The sequence below is a fragment of the Eriocheir sinensis genome, chromosome 5 (assembly GCF_024679095.1).
Source record: "Eriocheir sinensis breed Jianghai 21 chromosome 5, ASM2467909v1, whole genome shotgun sequence".
NCBI lineage: Eukaryota > Metazoa > Arthropoda > Malacostraca > Decapoda > Varunidae > Eriocheir > Eriocheir sinensis.
Window position 1 is genome coordinate 10,659,096 of NC_066513.1, and position 23,728 is coordinate 10,682,823.

Below are 23,728 nucleotides of genomic sequence, written 5' to 3' on the forward strand. Positions count from 1 at the left end.
GCTAGAAATGTAATAACGGAAAACGCAGGAGCAAGACGAAACGAGGGAGAATACGAACAAGTCAGAGGAAGGTAGGGCGAAATGAGACAAGGAAAGGAATGAGAATTCATGACGAAGAAGTAGGGCGATAATAGGTATGAGACGGGAAAGAAAAACTTGAGAATAGGTAAGAAAATTAACGGATAAAGTTTGAGAATAGGTAAGAAAATTAACGGATAAAGTTGGATGTGTGAAACATGAGAGGCAAGAATATAGGACGAACCTGATGTAAGGATTGAAAAAAAAAATACGTATGGAAAATAATATGTAACTAAATAGAAACAAACTTCAGCATAAGGGAAGCAGTGCAACAGAGAAGGAGCGACAAATAAAGATAAACTTAAAAAAAAAATAGAAACGAGAGTGAAGGAGGAAACTAAAGAAGAATGGAGAGGATAGCTGTAATAAAGACTAAATATGAATAACAAAAGAGAAACGAAGGCAAACAACGAAAAAACACATAAGGAAGAGAAAACACAGTAAAATATAATGAAAGTTCTATAGTAGCCTAGATATAAAGGTCTGAAAAAAGGCCAGACAAAATACAAGGCCAGACGTACAAAGGCAAAGAAACTTATGAGTATGGCAGGAGGGAGCAACACGGAGAAAGGATACATACATATCTGAAAAATAATTAGATAAAAAAAAAAAATGTAGCTGAAGAATATAGAGACCACGAGACAACTAAGAGTAGGATTAGGAAGTCTAGACAGAAATGGAGGTTACCAAAAAAGAGGGAGAGAAAGAGAACAAGATATACAAGAGTTAAAACGGAAAATTGAGTGAGAGGCTGAAAAGGACGTATATATATATATATATATATATATATATATATATATATATATATATATATATATATATATATATATATATATATATATATATATATATATATATATATATATATATATATATATATATATATATATATATATATATATATATATATATATAAAGAGAATATGGTGCCACTATAAACACTTGCCTGCGCCATGACGGGCTGGGGCCGAACACCATCCAGGCCGCTCCATCAGGCCTAAAGGCGCTATAGGCGTAGACGTAAAAAAAAAAAAAATAAAAAAAAAAAAAAAATAAATATATATATATATATATATATATATATATATATATATATATATATATATATTTTTTTTTTTTTACGTTGGGCCAATAGCGCCGATAAATTTTTTTGATGGGGCCTGCTGGTTGACCCCTGCCCGTTAGTAGCACGGGCAAGTGCTTATACATGTAGAGGCGCCATCTTTTTTTTTTTTTTTTTACAACAAAGGAGATTGCTCAAGGGCAACAACAGACAAAAGTAAAGTGGCAAAAAGAGAGGTCAATTTCGGGTGGAGAGATGTCTTGATACACTCTTCTTGAAGGAGGTCAAGTTATACGCAGGAGGAAATGCAGACGAAGGAAGGCTGTTCCAGAGTTTACCAGTGTAAGGGAAGGGATGAAAGAGTGAAGATGCTATGGACAGTATAGGGATGAGCTACAGTAGAAAGTCGAGTGCAGCGGGGCCGCAGGAGGGGGGAGGCATACATTTAGCAAGTTCAAAAGAGCAGTCAGCATGAAAGTCTTGATAGAAGATAAAAAGAGAGGCAACATGGCGGCGGAATTTAAGAGATATAAGACTGTCAGTATGAGAGGGGAGTTGATGAGACGAAGAGCCTTTGACTCTACTTGTCCAAGAAAGCTGTGTGAGTGGAACCCCCACACACATGTGATGCATACTCCATACGAGGGCGGACAAGGCCCCTGCATATGGGCAGCACCTGTGCGGGGGAGAAAATCTGGCGGAGACGATACAGAACGCCCAACCTCGAGGAAGCTGATTTAGCGATGCCCCAGGAATTCATCTCTGCTTCAATATAGAGAGCTTCGCTAGAGCCCGGGTTGATAAGTGGTCATCTGAACAACATGTGGGAAGTCTGGCCACTCAGCGATGGGTGAAAATTGTCAACTTGTAGCGACAGGTGGGACGTGAACGAGGGTCCTCCAGGATACGTGCAAAACCACGCTGACCACTCAGTCACCGCCTCTCGTACATATATAAATTTTACTATGAAACGAAAGGGATAAAAAGACTCCCCGGAGCGGGGAGTGGACATTACATCAGGAATGAAGGGCAATGATAAAGGAAGAAACATGGAAAGCATAAGTAAAGGAATAGTGTGGAGGCGTGCAAGAAAGGTCAAATGTAGGCAAGAGTGGAGACTGGAGTTAATGGAAATAATTGAAGGAAATAACGAACACAAGAGACAACAAAGAAAATAAGCAGGAAAAAATAGAGCATGGAAAACGAATGAAAACAGTTGGGCAGGGAATGTATTGGAGGAGTGAAAGGAAGGCAAAGGGAAAAATAAAACAGTAGGAGTAAATATTTTTTTTCGGGAATTGAAACAGCTCAAGGGCAAAGATAGGAAACAAGATAGACCGCTGCCGTTGCTCTTGTAATTGGTGTATCAAAAGAGTTCCAAAGCAAAGAGGCCAGAAGCATTTGCAGAGGTGCCTTTATACAACACCCCTGATGGAAGTGTTCAAGCCGTAAGTCGGAGGATTAAGTATAAGGAACAGGGAGTTACAGAGTTTACCAGCGATGAACGTATGAAGGTGGTAAAGCTGGAAATTACAGATGTAGGCAAGTCACTAGGTCAGTGTGAGCGGAGGACGATCACCTGAGCACCAGAGCGACAATTTATATTCACGGGGTATCGCGTGGGACCTGCTGCGCCTCACCGATGCACCAACAAGAGGCCGGGGGGAAGAAATGGCCCAGGACGCCTCGTATCAGTACAGCGGCGATCTTCTGACAGTGAACATCGAAGGCAAGGTGAGCGGTGTGTGAGCGGTGTGTGTGTGTGTGTGTGTGTAGGTGTGAAGTGTGTGTGTGTGTGTGTGTGTGTGTGTGTGTGTGTGTGTGTGTGTGTGAACTGTCTTTCCCTGAAGAATATAACATGACAAAATCGTTGAGTTCATTTTCTTTCTTATATTTCTTTAAATCATATTAGTATTACAACCCTTCTCCACTGATCACCTTGATTAATAAATTATTATTTATTATTCCTTTAACATTTTCTGACGTTCTTTTAATAATAATATTCAAAATATAATTGATTTACTAGTATGTATTATTTTATAATCATGCTACGTCTTTTGCGGGTAGTAAATTATCTTTATCTCTATTAAACAATCTTCAAAACATACTAACTATGCATTTTCGTGCCTTTTGTAACAATCAGAACACCTTGGTCGAGAGTTTTCCTCTTTCCGGATTTGGTTCAATCCGCAATCCGTTCAGTCCCTCATACATGCCCCCTTCAAATGTGGCTTTTTACTATCGCGGCATATACCGATAAGCAATGCGAATTAACCAAGATTTAATTGCTTCCAATGTTTAAGGTGTATAATATTCATTGTAGCATAATACATATGTTACAGTCTTCATAAGATTTGTTCATATTGTAATTTCTTCTCTTGTATGTAAGACATGATATATCATATGTGTGTGTGTGTGTGTGTGTGTGTGTGTGTGTGTGTGTGTGTGTGTGTCTATATATATATATATATATATATATATATATATATATATATATATATATATATATATATATATATATATATATATATATATATATATATATATATATATATATATATATATTTATATATTTATACACACACACACACAAATATATATATCTATCTATCTATCTATATATATATATATATATATATATCTATATATATATATATATATATATATATATATATATATATATATATATATATATATATATGTGTGTGTGTGTGTGTGTGTGTGTGTGTGTGTGTGAATATATCTTCAGCCAATATCACTCCTATGCAGGACATAGGTTTTCATTCCTTTCTACGATGTGCATTCAGTTTTTATTTCGATGTAGACGTTCAACAAAATTCTTCATTTCATCACACCATGTGCTGAATCACCGTCTCTCGGGTCCTTATATTTTCTATACCAAGAAAACAACAACCTGGCGCGGATAATCTTTTAGTGAGGAACTCGTAGACTTCGGGATCAATGCATGGGTGATGGTCTCGGGCGTTTATTAGCATATTCTTAACTTGTTCTAAGGTGCATTTTGTCTATTCTTTTTATTATTCTTGCAGTCAGGGCTAATAAAAGTAAAATAGATGTTTGCATATAATAATAATAATAATAATAATAATAATAATAATAATAATAATAATAATAATAATAATAATAATAATAATAGTTTTTCCCGCCCAGCGGCACACACACACACACACACACACACACACACACACACACACACACACACACACACACACACATATATATATATATATATATATATATATATATATATATATATATATATATATATATATATATATATATATAAAACAGGACAAGTAAACGAACGAGATCAACCGAAATACATATAAGCGTAAATAACTGGCAGCTTATAATTATATATGCGTGTGCAGTGTGCACGGCACAGTTATGCACAATCTACATGAACAGAAGGCCCAGCCACTCCCGAGGCACAGATCCACAAACATAGGTCGAGCTCTGTCTGACGGAGGTGATGATGGAGTTCCCAGATTGTTCCGCTCTACTCATCATACTGAACGCGGCGCGGCGACGGCACACAGCCTAACAGTTCATCCCGTGCCCGGTGAAGGCCAGGGATGAGTTAGTCCATCTAGGAAGCCCTAGAAGCCGCTTGAGGATGTCGTTATGACATACCCTAAGACGGTTCATGGAGGCAGCCCTATATCACGACCACAGTGAGTTGCAGTAGAGAGAGAGTAGCAGTGGCTCCTGAATAACTCCAACTTCACCTCCGTGCTGCAGAAGGAGACTTTCCTCAGCAGCAAGTTGCCGATGACTGTGAGCTTGGTGGTCTGCTTCTTGATATCATCATCATCGGTCCTTTCCCTATTGATGACATGGCCCAGGTATGTAAATCTTTCCACAAATGTAAGTGCACTTCCACTTAGCCATGCTGATGTCTGGTAGTCCACCTTGGAATGTGGCGGCGGCACTACCATGCACTCTGTCTTGGTGGTGTTGTAGACAATATCGTGCGTAGCAGCATACGCCTGACACACTCCAATAAAGTCCTGCAGAGCCTCCACTGTGGGCACCATCAGTACCATGTCATCAGCATAACTCAGAGAGTTGATGTACCTATCATAAGTGGCAGCTTGTGCCTGTGTCACGCGGAGCAGCAGTGAGATCATGTGTGTAGATGTTGCACAGGTAGGGAGACAGGATCCCTCCCTGGCGAATACCATTGGCTGTCTTAAATGACAGCGAAGTAGAAGCCCCCATTTTACGGCATATTTCTGGGTAGTGGACCAGTACATTAGGAGCTTGATAATGTACATAGGAGTTGCCCTTACAAGCAGCTTATTAAACAGCTTCCAGTAGTTCACTCTGTCGAAAGCCTTGTTGACGTCAAGGAAGCAAAGGTAGACTACTATCTAGTGTTGATGAGACAATAGGAAAAGGAGGGCTTCAGCACCCTCCTCACTTCCCATATTTTCCCATGTTTAGGGGAGGCTGTGGCTGAGTCGACAGCGTGACGGCGTTGCGTTCGGGACGACGCGAGTTTAATCCCCGCCCGGTGCCACCAAGCTGAGATTTTTCAGCCGCCGCCGAGTGGCTCAAAACTACCCATGTGCTGTCCAGAAGACCACCTATCAACCCGGACTCTAGATTCTAGGATTAAAGATGAGCTCCGGGAGGGCAGCATGAGCCATTGCAAGATGGCGCCAATATAAACACTGGCCTGCGCCACAACGGGCTGGACCATACCATCAGGCCCCTTCAAAAACAAGCCTACCGGCGCCACAGACGATGTAAAAAAAAAAAAAAAAAAAAAAAAAAAAAACTCACCGGGAGTGGCTTGCGCCCGTTCGGTAGGTGTCTTCCTACCTACTCCAGCCTTTAATGCCTCAAAAAACCCATATATCCACTTATGGACTCGACACAATCTTCCAGAAAACCACCCTCGATTCTTCGACAACACTCACCAGTCACCTTCCTCTACATACACACCCTCGGTCTATCTTAACTCAAAATCTTAAAAGGAAGCTTCGTATCCCTTCTCTCGCTAAATCAACCTTTTCGAGGTTGGGCGTTCTTTATCGTCTCCGCCAGGTCTTCTTCCACGCACAGATGCTGTCCATATACAGTGGTTTTGTCCGTCCTTGTATTTAGTAGTAGAACAGCGTAGGCTCCACCCACGCCGTTCTACTAGTGGAGTCAAAGGCTCTTCGTCTCATTAACTCTCCTCTTCTTACTAGTAGTGTTCTTCCTCCTGAATTCCGACTCAATGTTGCAACTCTTTCTATCTTCTAATGATATTTTCACTATGACTCCTGTTCTGAACTTGCTAACTGCATGCCTCCACCCTCCCACGACCGCGCTACACTCGACTTTCTACTCTAGTTCATCCCTTTACTGTCCCAGCCACTTATGCAAAAGTTAACCAGCATCTTCATTATTATATCCTTTTTGCTGGCAAACTCTGGAAAAGCCCCCCTTCGTCTGTATTTGCTCCTGCCTGTGACTTGACCTCGTTGAAGACGAGAGTATCAAGACATCTCTCCACACGAAATTAACCGCACTTTTGGGTACTCTCTACTTTCATCTTTTGTAAGAGCAGCGATTAGAGAGTTTTTTCCTCCACTTTGCTTTTATTGTTGTTGCCCTTCAGCTCCTTTCTTTCCTGTAATATAATTACACACACACACACACAACACACACACACACACACACACACACACACATATATATATATATATATATATATATATATATATATATATATATATATATATATATATATATATATATATATATATATATGTGTGTGTGTGTGTATACTCCCAAACTCCCGATAACCATGACCTTTACATTTCCGCCCGGAATCGTCCCAAATCTATTCTTCAACTTATCAAAAACTCCTTTCTCCATAGCAAATGTCAACACCTTGCTTTCTCTAATTCTTCCAGAAACTTCTGGCACTTAGCCAAAAATATCTCCTCTAATTTTAATTCTTCCTCTTTCCCGCCTCTTCTTAACCCAGACGGCAGCAATGCCGTCTCTTCTATCTCTAAGGCTGAACTCTTCGCTCAGACTTTCTGTAACAACTCCACTCTGGACGATTCTGGGCATATTCCTCATACTCATCCCCCTCCGACTCCTTTATCCCTGTTATTAAGATTCTTCCTAATGATATTTTCCATGCCCTCTCTGGCCTCAACTCTCAGAAGGCTTATGGATCTGATGGAGTGCTTCCGTGCTGACACCCTGCCTGGTCAAACTCTTTCGCCTCTGCCTATCAACATCTACCTTTCCTTCCTGCTGGAAGTACGCCTTCGTACAGCCTGTGCCTAAGAGGGGTGACCGTTCCAATCCCTCAAACTACCGCCCTATAGCTTTACTTTCCTGTCTAACGAAAGCTTTTGAATCAATCTTTAACCGGAAGATTCAAAAGCACCTTTCCTCTTCTAACCTTCTATCTGATCGCCAGTATGGGTTCCGCAAGGGGCGTTCTATTGGCGATCTTCTTGCTCTCTTAACTGACTCTTGGTCATCCTCTCTTAGCCGTTTCGGTGAAACTTTCTCAGTTGCACTAGACATATCGAAAGCCTTCGATAGAGTCGGGCACAAGTCTTTGCTTTCTAAACTGCCTTCTTTCGGATTCTATCCTTCTCTCTGTTCCTTTATCTCCAGTTTCCTTTCCGGCCGTTATGTCTATGCTGTGATAGACGGTCACTGTTCTTCTCATAAACCTATTAACAGTGGTGTTCCACAGGGCTATGTCCTATCACCCACTCTCTTCCTGTTATTCATCAATGATCTTCTTTCCATAACAGACTGTCCTATCCACTCATACGTTGACGACTCCACTCTGCATTATTCAACTTCTTTCAACAGAAGACCCTCTCAACAGGAATTACATGACTCCAGGCTGGAGGCTGCAGAACGCTTAACATCAGACATTACTATCATTTCCGATTGGGGTAAAAGGAACCTTGTGTCCTACAATGCCTCAAAAACCCAATTTCTCCACCTATCAACTCGACACAATCTTCCAAACACCTATCCCCTATTCTTCAACAACACTCAGCTGTCACCATCTTTAACACTAAACATCCTCGGTCTATCCTTAACTCAAAATCTTAACTGGAAACTTCACATTTCGTCTCTCACTAAATCAGCTTCCTCGAGGTTGGGCGTTCTGTACCGTCTCCGCCAGTTCTTTTCCCCAGCACAGTTGCTATCCAAATACAGGGGCACTGTCCGCCCTCGTATGGAGTATGCATCTCACGTGTGGGGGGGGCTCCACTCACACAGCTCTCTTGGACAGAGTGGAGTCTAAGGCTCTTCGTCTCATCAGCTCTCCTCCTCTTACTGATAGTCCTGATAGTCTTCTACCTCTTGATTTCCGCCGCCATGTTGCCTCTCTTTCTATCTTCTATCGATATTTTCATGCTGACTGCTCTTCTGAACTTGCTAACTGCATGCCTCCCCCTCCTGGCCTGCACGCGACTTTCTACTCATGCTCATCCCTATACTGTCCAAACCCCTTATGCAAGAGTTAACCAGCATCTTCACTCTTTCATCCGTCACGCTGGTAAACTTTAGAACAATCTTCCTTCTTCTGTATTTCCTCCTGCCTACGACTTGAACTCTTTCAAGAGAAGGGTATCTGGACACCTCTCCTCCCGAAATTGACCTCTCCTTCGGCCACCTCTTTGGTTTCTTTTTGTGAGCAACGAGTAGCGGGCTTTTTTTATTTTTTATTGTTGTTTACTTTTTTGTGCCCTTTGTTGTAAAAAAAAAAAAATATATATATATATATATATATATATATATATATATATATATATATATATATATATATATACATATATATATTTACAACAAATGAGACAGCTCAAGGGCACAAAAAAAAGGAAACAATAAGCCCACTACTCGCTGCTCTTAAAAAGAATCCAAAGAGGTGGCCGAAAGAGTTGTCAATTTCGGGAGGAGAGGTGTCCTGATACCCTCCTCTTGAAAGAGTTCAAGTCGTAGGCAGGAGGAAATAGAGATGAGGGAAGCGTAAGGGATGAAAGAGTAAAGATGGTTGGTTAACTCCAAAAGGGTTGAAGTAAAGGGATGAGCCTTAGTAGAAAGTCGTGTGCAGCGTGGCCGCGGGAATGGGGGAGGCATGTTAGGAATTCAGGAGAGAAGTCAGCATGAAAATAACGATAGAACATAGAAAGAGAGGCAACATGGCGGCAGACTTTAAGAGGTAGAACACTATCAGTAAGAGGAGGAGAGCTGATGAGACGAAGAGCCTTAGATTTCACTCAGTCCAAGAGAGCTGTGTGAGTGTGAGAGGCATACTCCACACGAGGGCGGACAAGGCCCCTGTATATGAATAGCAACTGTGCGGGGGAGAAGAACTGGCGGAGATGATACAGAACGCCCAACCCCGAGGAAGCTGATTTAGTGAGAGAGGATATTGTGAAGTTTCCAGTTAAGATTTTGAGTTAAGGATAGACCGAGGATGTTTAGTGTTGAAGATGGTGACAGCTGAGTGTTGTCGAAGAATAGAGGATAGGTGTTTGGAAGATTGTGTCGAGTTGATAGGTGGAGAAATTGGGTTTTTGAGGCATTGAAGGACACAAGATTCCTTTTACCCCAATCGGAAATGATAGTAAGGTCTGGGGTTAAGCTTTCTGCAGCCTCCAGCCTGGAGTCATGTAATTCCTGTTGAGAAGGTCTTCTGTTGATAGAAGTTGAATAATGCAGAGTGGAGTCATCAGCATATGAGTGGATAGGAAAGTTTGTTATGGAAAAAAATATCATTGATGAATAATAGGAAGAGAGTGGGTGATAGGACAGAGCCCTGTGGAACACCACTGTTGATAGGTTTAGGGGAAGAACAGTGACCGTCTACTTCGGCAGAGATTGAACGGCTGGAAAGGAAACTGAAGATAAAGGAACAGAGAGAGGGATTGAATCCGAAAGAGGGAAGTTTAGAAAGCAAAGACTTGTGCCAGACTATCGAAAGCTTTCGATATGTTAAGCGCAACTGAGAAAGTTTCACCGAAACTGCTAGGAAAAGATGACCAATAATCAGTTAAAAGAGCAAGAAGGTCGCCAGTAGAACGCCCCTTGCGGAACCCATACTGGCGAACAGATAGAAGGTTGGAAGTGGAAAGGTGCTTTTAAATCATCCGGTTAAGGATTGATTCAAAAGTGAAAAGTAAAGCTATAGGGCGGTAGTTTGAGGAATTGGGGCGGTCACCCTTCTTAGGGACAGGCTGTATGAAGGCGTACTTCCAGCAGCAAGGAAAGGTAGATGTTGATAGGCAGAGACGAAAGAGTTTGACCAGGCAGGGTGTCATATTATATATATATATATATATATATATATATATATATATATATATATATATATATATATATATATATATATATATATATATATATATATATATATATATATATATATATATATATATATATATATATATATATATATATATAAACACTATAAACACTCGCCTGCGCCAGAACGGGCTGGGCCGACCATCAGGCCCCACCTGGAAGAAGCCTTGGGCCGACCATCAGGCCCCACCAGGAAGATGCCTACCGGCGCAACAGGCAGCGACGTAAAAAAAAAAAAAAAAAAATATATATATATATAAAAATAAATAAATAAAAAAAAAAAAAAAAATATATATATATATATATATATATATATATATATATATATATATATATATATATATATATATATATACATATATATATATACACACACACACACACACACAGAGAGAGAGAGAGATGGATATATATATATATATATATATATATATATATATATATATATATATATATATATATATATATATATATATATATATATATATATATATATATATATATATATATAAAACTCTCCTGTCCTATCAACATTTACCTTTCCTTCCTCCTCTGGCTGGAGTAGGTAGGAAGACTCCTAGCGAACTGGCGTAAGCCACTCCCGGTGAGGTATATATGGGAAATGAGGAGGGTGCTGAAGCCCTCCAAAGACCCTTCCCATTACCTCACTAACCGTTTCCCTATTGTCTCATCTACACCAGAGAGTAGTTCAGCATGTTCTCTAAAGACGGATCCTCCCTCTTTCTACACCACACTACATTCACACAACACACACACTTTTTCCTAAAATTCAAAATTCAAAATGGCCCCGCCTGGGGGGGGGTGGGGGGCATAAATTCCCCCAGGGAGGGCTTCCCTTCTGGCTACCGATCTTAGAGGTGCCTTAATAACTCCTCGAGCCTTTCTCTTCTCAATATCTGCAACATTCGCGGTCTTCGTTCTAATTTTCATTCAGTGGAACACCATTTCTCCTCCTCTAAACCCCACCTTTTCTTCCTCACCGAAACACAGGTTTCTGAAGCTAATGACAGCAATCTGTATTCTGTTCCCTCCTACTATCTCTATCCTAAATTTCAATCCAAAGCTGGATGTTACGTCTACGTGTGCAACGACATCACTTGTTATCGTGCCCACGACCTTGACTCTTCAGAATTTTCCACCATCTGGCTAAGACTTCATTGTCATTCTATCACTAAATACATCTGTGCTCTTTATCTCTCATCTAACTCTACTGACTATGTAAAATTCTTTGACTATATGAACTCTAAAGTGGAGCACATCTTGACCCACTCTCCATTCGCTGAAATCTCCATCTTGGGAGATTTTAATTTTCACCATCAGCTTTGGCTTTCATCCTCTTTCACTGACCAGCCTGGTGAACAAGCCTACAACTTTGCTCTCCTCAACGATCTAGAGCAGTTGGTTCAGCTCCCTACAAGTATCCCCGACCGTTCTAGGAGACAGGCCCAACATAGTAGACCTCTTCCTTACCTCTAACCCTTCTGCTTACTCTGTCAAACTGTTCTCTTCGTTGGGCTCATCCAATCATAACCTCATTTCTGTTTCCTGTCCTATCACTCCTGTACATCCTCTGGACACACCGAAGAGGCGATGCTTTGGCATTTTGCTTCAGCTCGGTGGGACGACATGAAGATGTACTTTTCCAATTTCCCGTGGAATGATTACTGCTTCCAGAAGGGAGACCCCTCTGTGTGTGCCCAACGCATCACAGAGGTGATTGTCTCTGGAATGGAGGCATACATTCTACGTTCTTTCTCTACTCCTCATGCTTGTTCTCGTACTATGAAAGATAGAGAGGCAGCTCACAAAAGGTTCCATAGCCTTCGCACTTCTGCTAACCATCATCTTTATATTTCAGCCCGGAATCATGGCAAATCTATTGTCCGACTTGCCAAAAACTCCTTCATTGATAGAAAATGCCAAAACCTTGCTTTCTCTAATTCTTCCCGTGACTTCTGGCATCTAGCCAAAAACATCTCCTTCAATTTCACTTCTTCCTCTTTCCCTCCTCTCCTTAACCCTGACGGCAGCACTGCCGTCTCATCTGTCTCTAAGGCTGAACTCTTCGCTCAAACTTTCTGTAAGAACTCCACCCTGGACGATTCTGGGGATATTCCTCCTACTCATCTCCCCTCCGACTTCTGTATGCCTATTATTAAGATTCTTCCTAATGATGTTTTCTATGCCCTCTCTGGCCTCAACTCTCAGAAGGCTTATGGACCTGATGGAGTGCCTCCTATTGTCCTTAAAAAACTGTACTTCCGTGCTGACACCATGCCTGGTCAAACTCTTTCATCTCTGCCTATCAACATCTACCTTTCCTTCCTGCTGGAAGTATGCCTTTGTACAGCCTGTGCCTAAGAAGGGTGACCGTTCCAATCCCTCTGACTACCGCCCTATAACTTTACTTTCCTCTCTATCTAAAGCTTTTGAATCAATCCTTAACCGGAAGATTCAAAAGCACCTTTCCACTTCTAACCTTCTATCTGATCGCCAGTATCGGTTCCGTAAGGGGCGTTCTACTGGCGATTTTCTTGCTCTCTTAACTGACTCTTGGTCATCCTCTCTTAGCCATTTCGGTGAAACTTTCTCAGTTGCGCTAGACATATTGAAAGCCTTCGATAGAGTCTGGCACAAGTCTTTGCTTTCTAAACTTCCCTCTTTCGGATTCTATCCCTCTCTCTGTTCCTTTATCTCCAGTTTCCTTTCCGGCCGTTCTATCTCTGCGGTGGTAAATGGTCACTGTTCTTCCCCTAAACCTATCAACAGTGGTGTTCCACTGGGCTCTGTCCTGTCACCCACTCTCTTCCTGTTATTCATCAATGACCTTCTTTCCATAACAAACTGTCCTGTCCACTCATACGCAGACGACTCCACTTTGCATTATTCAACTTTTTTCAATAGAAGACCCTCACAACAGGTAGTACGTGACTTCAGACAGGAGGTTGCAGAACGCTTAACCTCAGACCTTGCTATCATTTTCAATTGGGGTAGAAGGAACCTTATGTCCTTCAATGCCTCAAAAACTCAATTTCTCCACCTATCAACTCGACACAATCTTCCAAACACCTGTCCCCTATTCTTCGACAACACTCACTTGTCACCCTCTTCAACACTAAATATCCTCAGTCTATCCTTAACTCAAAATCTTAACTGGACACTTCACAATATCCTCTCTCACTAAATCAGCTTCCTGGATGTTGGGCGTTCTGTTTCGTCACTGCCAGTTCTTCTACCCCGCACAGTTGCTATCTATATATAGGGCCTTGTCCGCCCTCGTATAGAGTACGCATCTCACGTGTGGGTGGGGCTCCACTCACACAGCTCTTCTGGACAGAGTGGAGTCTAAGGCTCTTCGTCTCATCAGCTCTTCTCCTCTTACTGATAGTCTTTTACCTCTTAAATTCCGTCGCGATGTTGCCTCTCTTTCTATCTTCAATCGATATTTTCACGCTGACTGCTCTTCTGAACTTGATAACTGCATGCCTCCCCCCCCTCCTGCGGCCTCGCCTCACACGACTTTCTGATCAAGCTTATCCCTATGCTGTCCAAACCCCTTATGCAAGAGTTAACCAGCATCTTTACTCTTTCATCCCTCTCGCTGGTAAACTCTGGAACGATCTTCCCTCATCTGTATTTCCTCCTGCCTATGACTTGAACTCTTTCAAGGGTATCAGGACACCTCTCCTCCCGAAACTGAATTCTCTTTTTGGCCACTTTACTCTATTTAGGAGCAGCAAGTAGCGGGCTTTTTTTCCCATATTTTTTTTATGCCCTTGCACTGTCTCCTCTTGTAAAAAAAATATATATATATATATATATATATATATATATATATATATATATATATATATATATATATATATATATATATATATATATATATATATATATATATATATATATATATATATATATATATATATATATATATATATATATATATATATATATATATATATATATATATATATATATATATATATATATATATATATATATATATATATATATATGACTATCTCAGATGGCTCGTTGGCATCCCCTCGTGGTTGGTATGGTGGCGGTGGTGCTGCCGTTCGCCTCGGCGCTGGTCACTTACACATTCGTCTCGATGGGCAACGAGGCGCTCGCCGTGGACGATACCGGCGGCCTCATAATCATGCTGGTTCTGGCCAAGGTGAGGATGCCGTGGTGCTGAAAGGCGAGCGGGGCACGTGAGATGAAAGGGCGGGGGAGAGGATGATGGTGATAGTGGTGATGATACTGATAATGAATGGTACTAATTATTATTATGATAATAATATGAGAAAGAATGATCATAATGATAAAGGAAACAATTTAGATGCTAATGATAAAATAATAATAATAATAATAATAATAATAATAATAATAATAGTAATAATAATAATAGTAATAATAATAATAATGATAATAATAATAGTAATAATAGTAATATAATAATAATGATGATGATAATAATTAAAATAATAATAATAATAATAATAATAATAATAATAATAATAATAATAATAATAATAATAATAGTAATAATAATAATAATAATAATAATAATAATAATAATAATAATAATAATAATATTATGTAATAATAATTAATAATAATAATTATTATTATATTAATATTAGTAATAATAGTAGTAGTAATAATAATAATAATAATAATAATAATAATAATAATAATAATTATCTGGTGTGTGTGTGTGTGTGTGTGTGTGTGTGTGTGTGTGTGTGTGTGTGTGTGTGCGCAGCTGCTTCTCTTGTCTACTCAAGGAATCTTCCCGGTGGACCTGAACAACGTTTTGTACGACCTGGCGTACCGCTCCCCGCGAGACGCCGACAATAGGAACTCCCTTTACCAGGTGAGGTGAAGGGGTGATGGGAGGCAGGGGGGATGTGAGTGGGAGAGGAAGATTTTAGGGAATAAATACTCGTAAATTTCAAGTTACGGGCATAGGCCAAGGTAAGCGTGGCTCATGTGTTTATTTCCTCCTCATTGGCATATTTTGCTGTGGTGGGAAGGAACTCACTATCCCGGGACATAAGGCAAGTGAGGCACCCGGGCAATCACAATTATTCCCCTCTCTAAACTCTCCCAGCTATCCATTTATCAAGCAGCCCATAAATGAGGGCTGGATGAGCAGGGCGGTGACTGCCCCGGGATGAGGCAGCTGATTGATAACCAGGTGAGATAATAGTGCTGCACTACGGAGCGTATAAGGAAAATGGCAGAGGAAAAGGGAGGCATAAGGACAGAAGTATAGAGAAGACAAATAGCTTGAAGGAAGAAAATTTTAATGATGGGGGGGAGAGTTGAAGATCTGGCTAGAAGATAATGATGATTGGTGCGGTAGGAAAAGCAGGGGAGTGAAGGGGTAGGTAATGGCACGTGGGTAACAAGTGGAAGGAAGGTATAGACCGTTTAAACCATTATTTCCCAACCTGGGGGAAACTTCCCCCAGGGGCGAAATTTTATGATTCCAAGGGGGAAATTTAACCTGAAGGAAATATAAATTACTAGCAATTAGTCGACGGAAACGGGGCGTCAGAGCTATTGATTGACTGATTTGTGTTATTAAGTAAATATTGTGTTTGGCCACTATTTATTAATTATATTATTTGTGTTTTAAGGAAGTAAGTCTCGTGTTTTGGCTACTTTTTTCCTTATCCACATAAAGGGGGACATCCGGGTGGTTGAAGCTGATGGAGGGGGAAGCGACAGAAAAAAGGTTGAAAATCACTGGACTATAAGCGATAAATAGGGAAATGGTTCGGAAGGGAGGAGATAGAAGAGGAGGGGCATTGGAGGGTACGGATGAAATAAGCAATGAGATAGGAAACATTTAGGGAGAACAGGGGAGGGATGGCAAGAACATGCTGAGTCTGGCGTTCAAAAATAGCTAAGATTGGTGTTTTCTTCGTCATTGAATATGTATTTTTAGGTCAAATTCAGGCACACAAAGTACAGCGTATCGCAGTACAAAAGCAATTGAATTAATCTGTCTTGTATTCAGGTAGTATCCGAATACAGGAACAGACAGACAAATAGACTGAGAAGAAGTGACATCAAATTCCTGACACGAAACTTTAATAGACATAAGATGCGAGTGTGGAAAGGGATCCTTTTTTATATATTATTGAAAGTCTCTCTTCAATAAAGATGCCCTTATTCTAACCATACCACGTTTCTAATAATATAGTTATAAACTACACTTTTCTGAGAGCAATTCGCAGCAGTAGGCTATAAAATTATTCACTTGAATTACAACAAACAAACATTCTTTGCCGAAAACACGTGGCGCCCATCAGGTATAATACACCGTATAATGCAATGAGAGACTGGACATGGTTACCTTGGTAACTAATAAGTCTACAGTACACACATGAGCACCTCGGGAGTGTATAAGACATACATAATAGGTTGTATAGTTATACCAATAGGGAAGAAAACCTGTCTGGCGTTGGGAGTGGTAAAGAGGAAAGTGTGTGTAGATGGCGGGGCTGCCTTGCACGTGGCACATGTATGGCATATAAGGAAGGAGGTTACGGTAACCCTTTAGTGTGAGAAAGAAGAGGAGGGTGAGCGTGTGCTTGTGTCCCTCTCAGTAGAGTCCCTTGATAGAGAGAGTCCCGACAATCTAAGATTTGGACGCCATTATTGGCCCTGTTTTCGCCCCGCTTTTCAAATGCTATAGCACACGCTCTCTTTTGTATTTGTTTCACAGCCATACGGGTCGTCCAATGAAACTGAGCACACTTGTGTCAGACCTGCACACCTTCCTCTAACAGCCAGCAGGGAGCCAGCAGGGAGCCAGCAGCCAACGAGCTCTGGGAAAGTAAATAAGAGACAGTTTGTGTCTACATCAAAAGGTATCACCAACCCACCATTACGCCCTTATACTTTACTATAATTTGGTCACCAGCCGTTGTAATGTGCCGTAAGAAGGTGACAGGAGATTATTATTAGCCCTACGATCAACCACTGTCTCAGTATAGGCACTCAGTAACCCACGTAGCCTGTAATATATGCGTGTCACGGCGGGCTGCTGACGACCTTGAAAGGCGGCAGCGCTCAGAGGGTACTGAGAGACTTCAAGTCTGGGTGTTTCTCTTTGAGTGTTGCTGCTGTGATGGATGGATTTAACAATACTTATCGCTGTAAAACAGTATCAGCAGCAGCTGGGGAAGTCTTTCTATTATCTACATATCCCGTCATCGCCTGACCCTTGCCTGCAGGGAGGGACGCTACCTCCTGAACTTCATGAGCCTTGATATACTTGCCATGGGCCACGTGGCTGACACACTACAAAAGCTCCATCAGTGCAAAGGCACTTTGCTTCCTTTCCATTACCTGCTTGCAGTAAACTTTAGCATATGGAGAGAAAATTAGTGTAAACTAATTATCTGGGGGTGGAGGGAACCCTGATTTCATTACTCGCCGTGCTGCTCTCTTTATTGTGTTAACAACTTAACACACACACACACACACACACACACACACACACACACACACTATTGCTGCAATAAATGTTCTGTGCGAGCCCAAGGTATTGTGGAGATAAGTCATCAATGATTATAATTCAATAACATTTAATTTAATTTAAATACTTACTGTTGATTAAAAAAAAAAATAATACAGTAAAATACTAATGCCATGTAAACGTGTTTCATTTTGGTTGAGGGTCAAAATAGCTAGGTTTAGAGAATACTGTACGTAGGAAAATGCACGTCTTCAACATATTATAATGACATTGGTACCCATGAAAATGAAGACTGCAACCGTATATATTAGGTTATTAAATAAAGATGCACTTATAACCTAACCTATAGAGGAGTTTCTAGCTGAAGACCCTTGACGTACGTACATGAGCAAACAGTAACCTAGCCTATCATTGCTGAAATAGTAATATTTCCCCGCATTTTAAAATCTCATAAACGAGTAATAATAATGGAAACGGTTACCAGAGTGATGATTAGCAAATACAATCTAAACATATTGTATTAACTTTTAGGGTGAGTTGGGTGTGATTCTAGAGTTTTATCAAGACAGGTATGGCTCACCAAAAGCTAGCTCCTGTTCATTAAATTCTTGTAACACGTCCAGTCTATTAGACTGTGGCCTTGATGAGTGTGAAATATCCATTGTGAGTCTGTAATAACAGCTAGGGCCCTGTGGGAGAGATCACATCCAATGATTTTGGCCATAAGGGCCATAGCTTCCCTCATCAGCTTCGATGGTTGAACCTGATGCGAACGATTGTTTCAGTCCTTGTAGCTGTGCCTCTCTCACAAAGATTTCCAATTTTCCATAGACAGTACAAAGGGAGGGCGGTTATGACAGCAAGACACACACAATGGAAGTGTGTGTGTTTTGCTGTCATAACCGATGGTTTCCTCCCAAGACGACTAACTGTTAGCACACCGCTGTCTGAATTCTCATCGCCCTTGCAGTTAAATTATACACTTTGTATCCCCTCTGTGGCATGTTGCTACAGCCGAAAGCTAGTCAGTAAGGCATTATTACATTAAAAAGCAGCCGAATTCGCCTCCAAAATAGGTAAAATTATGTTTTTATTACCTCAGTTCAAAGTCGGCGCGGTGCTCGAAGGGCCAAAAATGGCGCCCAGCAGCCTTATACACAGGGCCGCCTATGTCGGGACTCTCTTTATAAAGGGACTCTACCTCTCAGGTGCCCAAGGTGGAGGGGCTGCCGTGCACGAGGAGGCTGCTCTGTGAGTTGGAGGCCGCGGCGCGGACAAGTGACAACTACCTGCCTAGGACACCGAAGGAACACGAGGGACGAGACCCCAGCGAGGAGGAGGCCCCGGAGGAGGTGGACCCCATCACCGAGATGCAGATCGAGGCCGTGCGTGCGCTGTTCAGGTGAGTGTACACACACACACACACACACACACACACACACACACCACATGATAATCTATTTTGACCTAAGAGGGGAAGACAAAGACATTTAGAATGACCCCGTTTATTTATTTTACCAAATCAAGTAATGCACTTCACGAAGGGGCTTCAGATGACTTGGATCCCAGTTTGTTCCTTGTTATGTAAACTCACGTTAATTACAAAAGCGTCTTTTGGAGAGAGAGACTCAAGAGTTTCACGTCCTTCACGCTATCAAGGTTCCTACCTGAGAAGCAGTAACCAACTGAATTGCTTTTTTCACATGTGTCCGAAGTGACAACGATCAAGAAAATATTGCTCGTGCATGTGAAGTGTATATGATTTGACTAAATGAACGGTGTGTCCGCCATACTTACCTATTCACAAATTTTGTTTGTGTCCTGCAAAGATAATATCACTAGCTATATAGAGACAAAAAGATATGTACATATATATATATATATATATATATATATATATATATATATATATATATATATATATATATATATATATATATATATATATATATATATATATATATATATATTCCCCCAGGGTGGACTCCTCTTCTGGCGGCCGACCTGAGAGGTGTCTTAATAACTCCTCGAGCATTTTTCTTCTCAATTTCTGAAATTTTCGCGGTCTTCGTTCTAATTTTCATTCTCTGGAACACTATTTCTCCTCCTCTAAACCTCACCTTCTCTTCCTCACCGAAAAACAGGTTTCTGAGGCTACTGACAACAATCTCTACTCTATTCCCTCCTACTATCTCTATCCTAAATTTCAATCCAAAGCTGGCTGCTGCGTCTACGTGCGCAACGACATCACTTGCTCTCGTGCACACGACCTTGACTCTTCTGAATTTTCCACCATCTGGCTAAGACTTCATTGTCATTCTATTACTAAAAACATCTGTGCTGTTTATCTCTCACCTAACTCTACTGACTATGTAAAATTCTTTGACTATATAAACTCTAAAGTGGAGCACATCTTGACCCACTCTCTCTTCGCTGAAATCTCCATCTTGGGAGATTTCAATGTTCACCACCAGCTTTGGCTTTCATCCTCTTTCACTGACCAGCCTGCTGAACAAGCCTACAACTTTGCTCTCCTCAACTATCTAGGGCAGTTGGTTCAGCACCCTACACGTATCCCCGACCGTCTTGGAGACAGGCCCAACATACTAGACCTCTTCCTTACTTCTAACCCTTGTGCTTACTCTGTCAAACTGTTCTCTCCGTTGGGCTCCTCCGATCACAACCTTATTTCTGTATCCGGTCCTATCGGTCCTGTACATCTCTCGACCCCCCGAAGATGCGATGCTTCTAGCATTTTGCTTCAGCTCGGTAGGACGACCTGAGGATATACTTTCCCGATTTCCCGTGGAATGATTACTGCTTGCAGGAGAGAGACCCCTCTGTGTGTGCCCAGCGCATCACAGAGGTGATTGTTTCTGAAATGGAGGCATAATTTCCACGTTCATTCTCTACCCTCATGCTAAAAAGCCTTGGTTTAATCATGCTTGTTCTCGTGCTATTAAAAATAGAGAGGCAGTTCACAACAGGTACCAGAGCCTTCACACTCCTGCTAACGATGATCTTATATTTCTGCCCGGAATCGTGCCAAATCTATTCTCCGACTTACCAAAAACTCCTTCATTAATAGAAAATGCCAAAACCTTGCTTTCTCTAATTCTTCCCGTGACTTCTGGCATCTAGCCAAAAACATATCCTCCAATTTCACTTCCTCCTCTTTCCATCCTCTCCTTAACCCTGACGGCAGCACCACCGTCTCATCTGTCTCTAAGGCTGAACTCTTCGCTCAAACTTTCTGTAAGTACTCCACCCTGGACGATTCTGGGCATATTCCTACCACTCATCCCCTCCCTGACTTCTTTATGCCTATTATTAAGAGTCTTCATAATGATGTTTTCTATGCCCTCTCTGGCCCCAACTCTCAGAAGGCTTATGGACCTAATGGAGTGCCTCCTATTGTCCTTAAAAACTGTGCTTCCGTGCTGACACCCTGCCTGGTCAAACTCTTTCGTCTCTGCCTATCAACATCTACCTTTTCTTCCTGTTGGAAGCCTGTACCTAAGAAGGGTGACCTTTCCAATCCCTCAAACTACCGCCCTATAGCTTTACTTTCCGTCTATCTAAAGCTTTTGAATCAATCCTCCTTAACCAGAAGATTCAAAAGCACCTTGCCACTTCTAACCTTCTATCTGATCGCCAGTATGGGATTCGCAAGGGGCGTTCTACGGGCGATCTTCTTGCTCTCTTAGGGGCTGTACAATCTCAAATCCCATGTTAAATTTCTTATGTTCTAAGTGTATCTCCTCCCTTATTTCTGGGCCGATTTCTTTCATTTAAAAAGCATTTTAATCAGGAAGGAGAGGAAAGTAAAGAATACTCTCTTTTGGTTTTATACAATAGTAATTTTTTTATTTTAAGTTCGACCAAATAATACAAGATTTTTGACATATAAATAGTTTCGAGAGTAGCCTTTATTCCTTACACATACTTTCATAAGCTGCAGTGGAAAATATGTGTATAACAAGAAGTGGAAAATCATGGTTTTGAGATATCAAGCGATGGTGTTTAAATATTTTTATTTTATTTTACCTATTCCACCTAGGGACTTGAAATCCACAGGATATATACATCAGGATATGAAGAAAAAAGCAGACATGGTTTCCCTTACTTAATTTCATTGATTGTGTAAACAGGCTGCTTTGTTTACCCAAGGTTACGTCACGTTTACAGGTCATAAATCCATGTACTCGAATTTTACCATATTTCGCCATATTTCAAAGTAAAAACCAGTGTTCTACTGTGTAAAATCAATAAATATAATGAAAAAAGATATTTGAGGCGGATACATAGAGTATTTTGTTGGATTTATGAAAAAAATTATTGTTATGGATAAAAATAAAAATATAATAGTGAGTGCTAAAATTTTCCATTTCTCTAGCCAGTGATGAGAGAGAACCTAAGAGTTTCATGACAGACCAGGGAAAAAAATACTATAATTAAAAAGGGGAGAAAACATGGATTGTAGCCTTTAGCGCCGCGCGGAAACTCATTGCAGCACGTTGCATTGCATGTTGCATACCACTGTATTAATTTTTCATCAGATTCATTCATATACCAAAAGAAAGGTAAAAATTCACAGAATGTTATAAGCCAAAGTAAAAAAAAAAAAAAATAATTTTCAGGCCGACCATTTACAACCCCACCTTACCTAACTCTTGGTCATCCTCTCTTAGCCGTTTCGGTGAAACTCTCTCTGTTGCGCTAGACATATCGAAAGCCTTCGATAGAGTCTGGCACAAGTCTTTGCTTTCCAAACTGCCCTCTTTCGGATTCTATCCCTCTCCCTGTTCCTTTATCTCCAGTCTCCTTTCCGACCGTTCTATCTCTGCGGTGGTAGATGGTCACTGTTCTTCCCCTAAACCTATCAATAGTGGCGTTCCACAGGGATATGTCCTATCACCCACTCTCTTCCTGTTATTCATCAATGATCTTCTTTCCATAACAAACTGTCCTGTCCACTCATACGCCGACGACTCCACTCTGTATTATTCAACTTCTTCCAAAAGAAGACCATCCCAACAGGTAGTACATGACTCCAGACTGGAGGCTGTGAACGCTCAACCTCAGACATTGCTATCATTTCCGATTGGGGTAGAAGCAACCTTGTGTCCTTCAATGCCTCAAAAACTCAATTTTTCCACCTATCAACTCGACACAATCTTCCAAACACTTATGCCCTATTCTTCGACAACACTCAGCTGTCACCTTTTTCAACACTAAATATCTTCGGTCTATCTTTAACTCAAAATCTTAACTGGAAATTTCACATCTCTCTCGCTAAATCAGCTTCCTCGAGGTTGGGCGTTCTGTATCGTCTCCGACAGTTCTTCTCCCCACAGTTGCTATCCATATACAGGGGCCTTGTCCGCCCTCCTATGGAGTATGCATCTCACGTGTGGGGGGCTCCACTCACACAGCTCTTCTGGACAGAGTGGAGTCTAAGGCTCTTCGTCCCATCAGCTCTCCTCCTCTTACTGATAATCTTCTCCCTCTTAAATTCGGTCGCGATGTTGCCTCTCTTTCTATCTTCTATCGATATTTTCACGCTGACTGCTCTTCTGAACTTGCTAAGTGCATGCCTCCCCCCCTCCTGCGGCCTCGCTTCACACGACTTTCTGATCAAGCTCATCCCTATACTGTCCAAACCCCTTATGCAAGAGTTAACCAGCATCTTCACTCTT

At 41.0% G+C, this 23,728-nt stretch overlaps 1 protein-coding gene across 1 annotated transcript in view; it reads left to right on the forward strand.

Annotated features, from left to right (window-relative positions):
• The first annotated feature begins 2,824 nt into the window (after positions 1 to 2,824).
• LOC126982580 (uncharacterized) overlaps positions 2,825 to 23,728 on the forward strand; it is a 45,593-nt gene continuing 24,689 nt past the window's right edge. Inside the window, exons 1-4 of the mRNA XM_050834750.1 lie at positions 2,825 to 2,875; positions 14,556 to 14,708; positions 15,300 to 15,410; positions 19,238 to 19,431. Coding sequence (XP_050690707.1) covers positions 14,556 to 14,708; positions 15,300 to 15,410; positions 19,238 to 19,431 — 458 coding nt within the window. The 5' untranslated portion in view covers positions 2,825 to 2,875. The remainder of the gene's footprint in view (positions 2,876 to 14,555; positions 14,709 to 15,299; positions 15,411 to 19,237; positions 19,432 to 23,728) is intronic.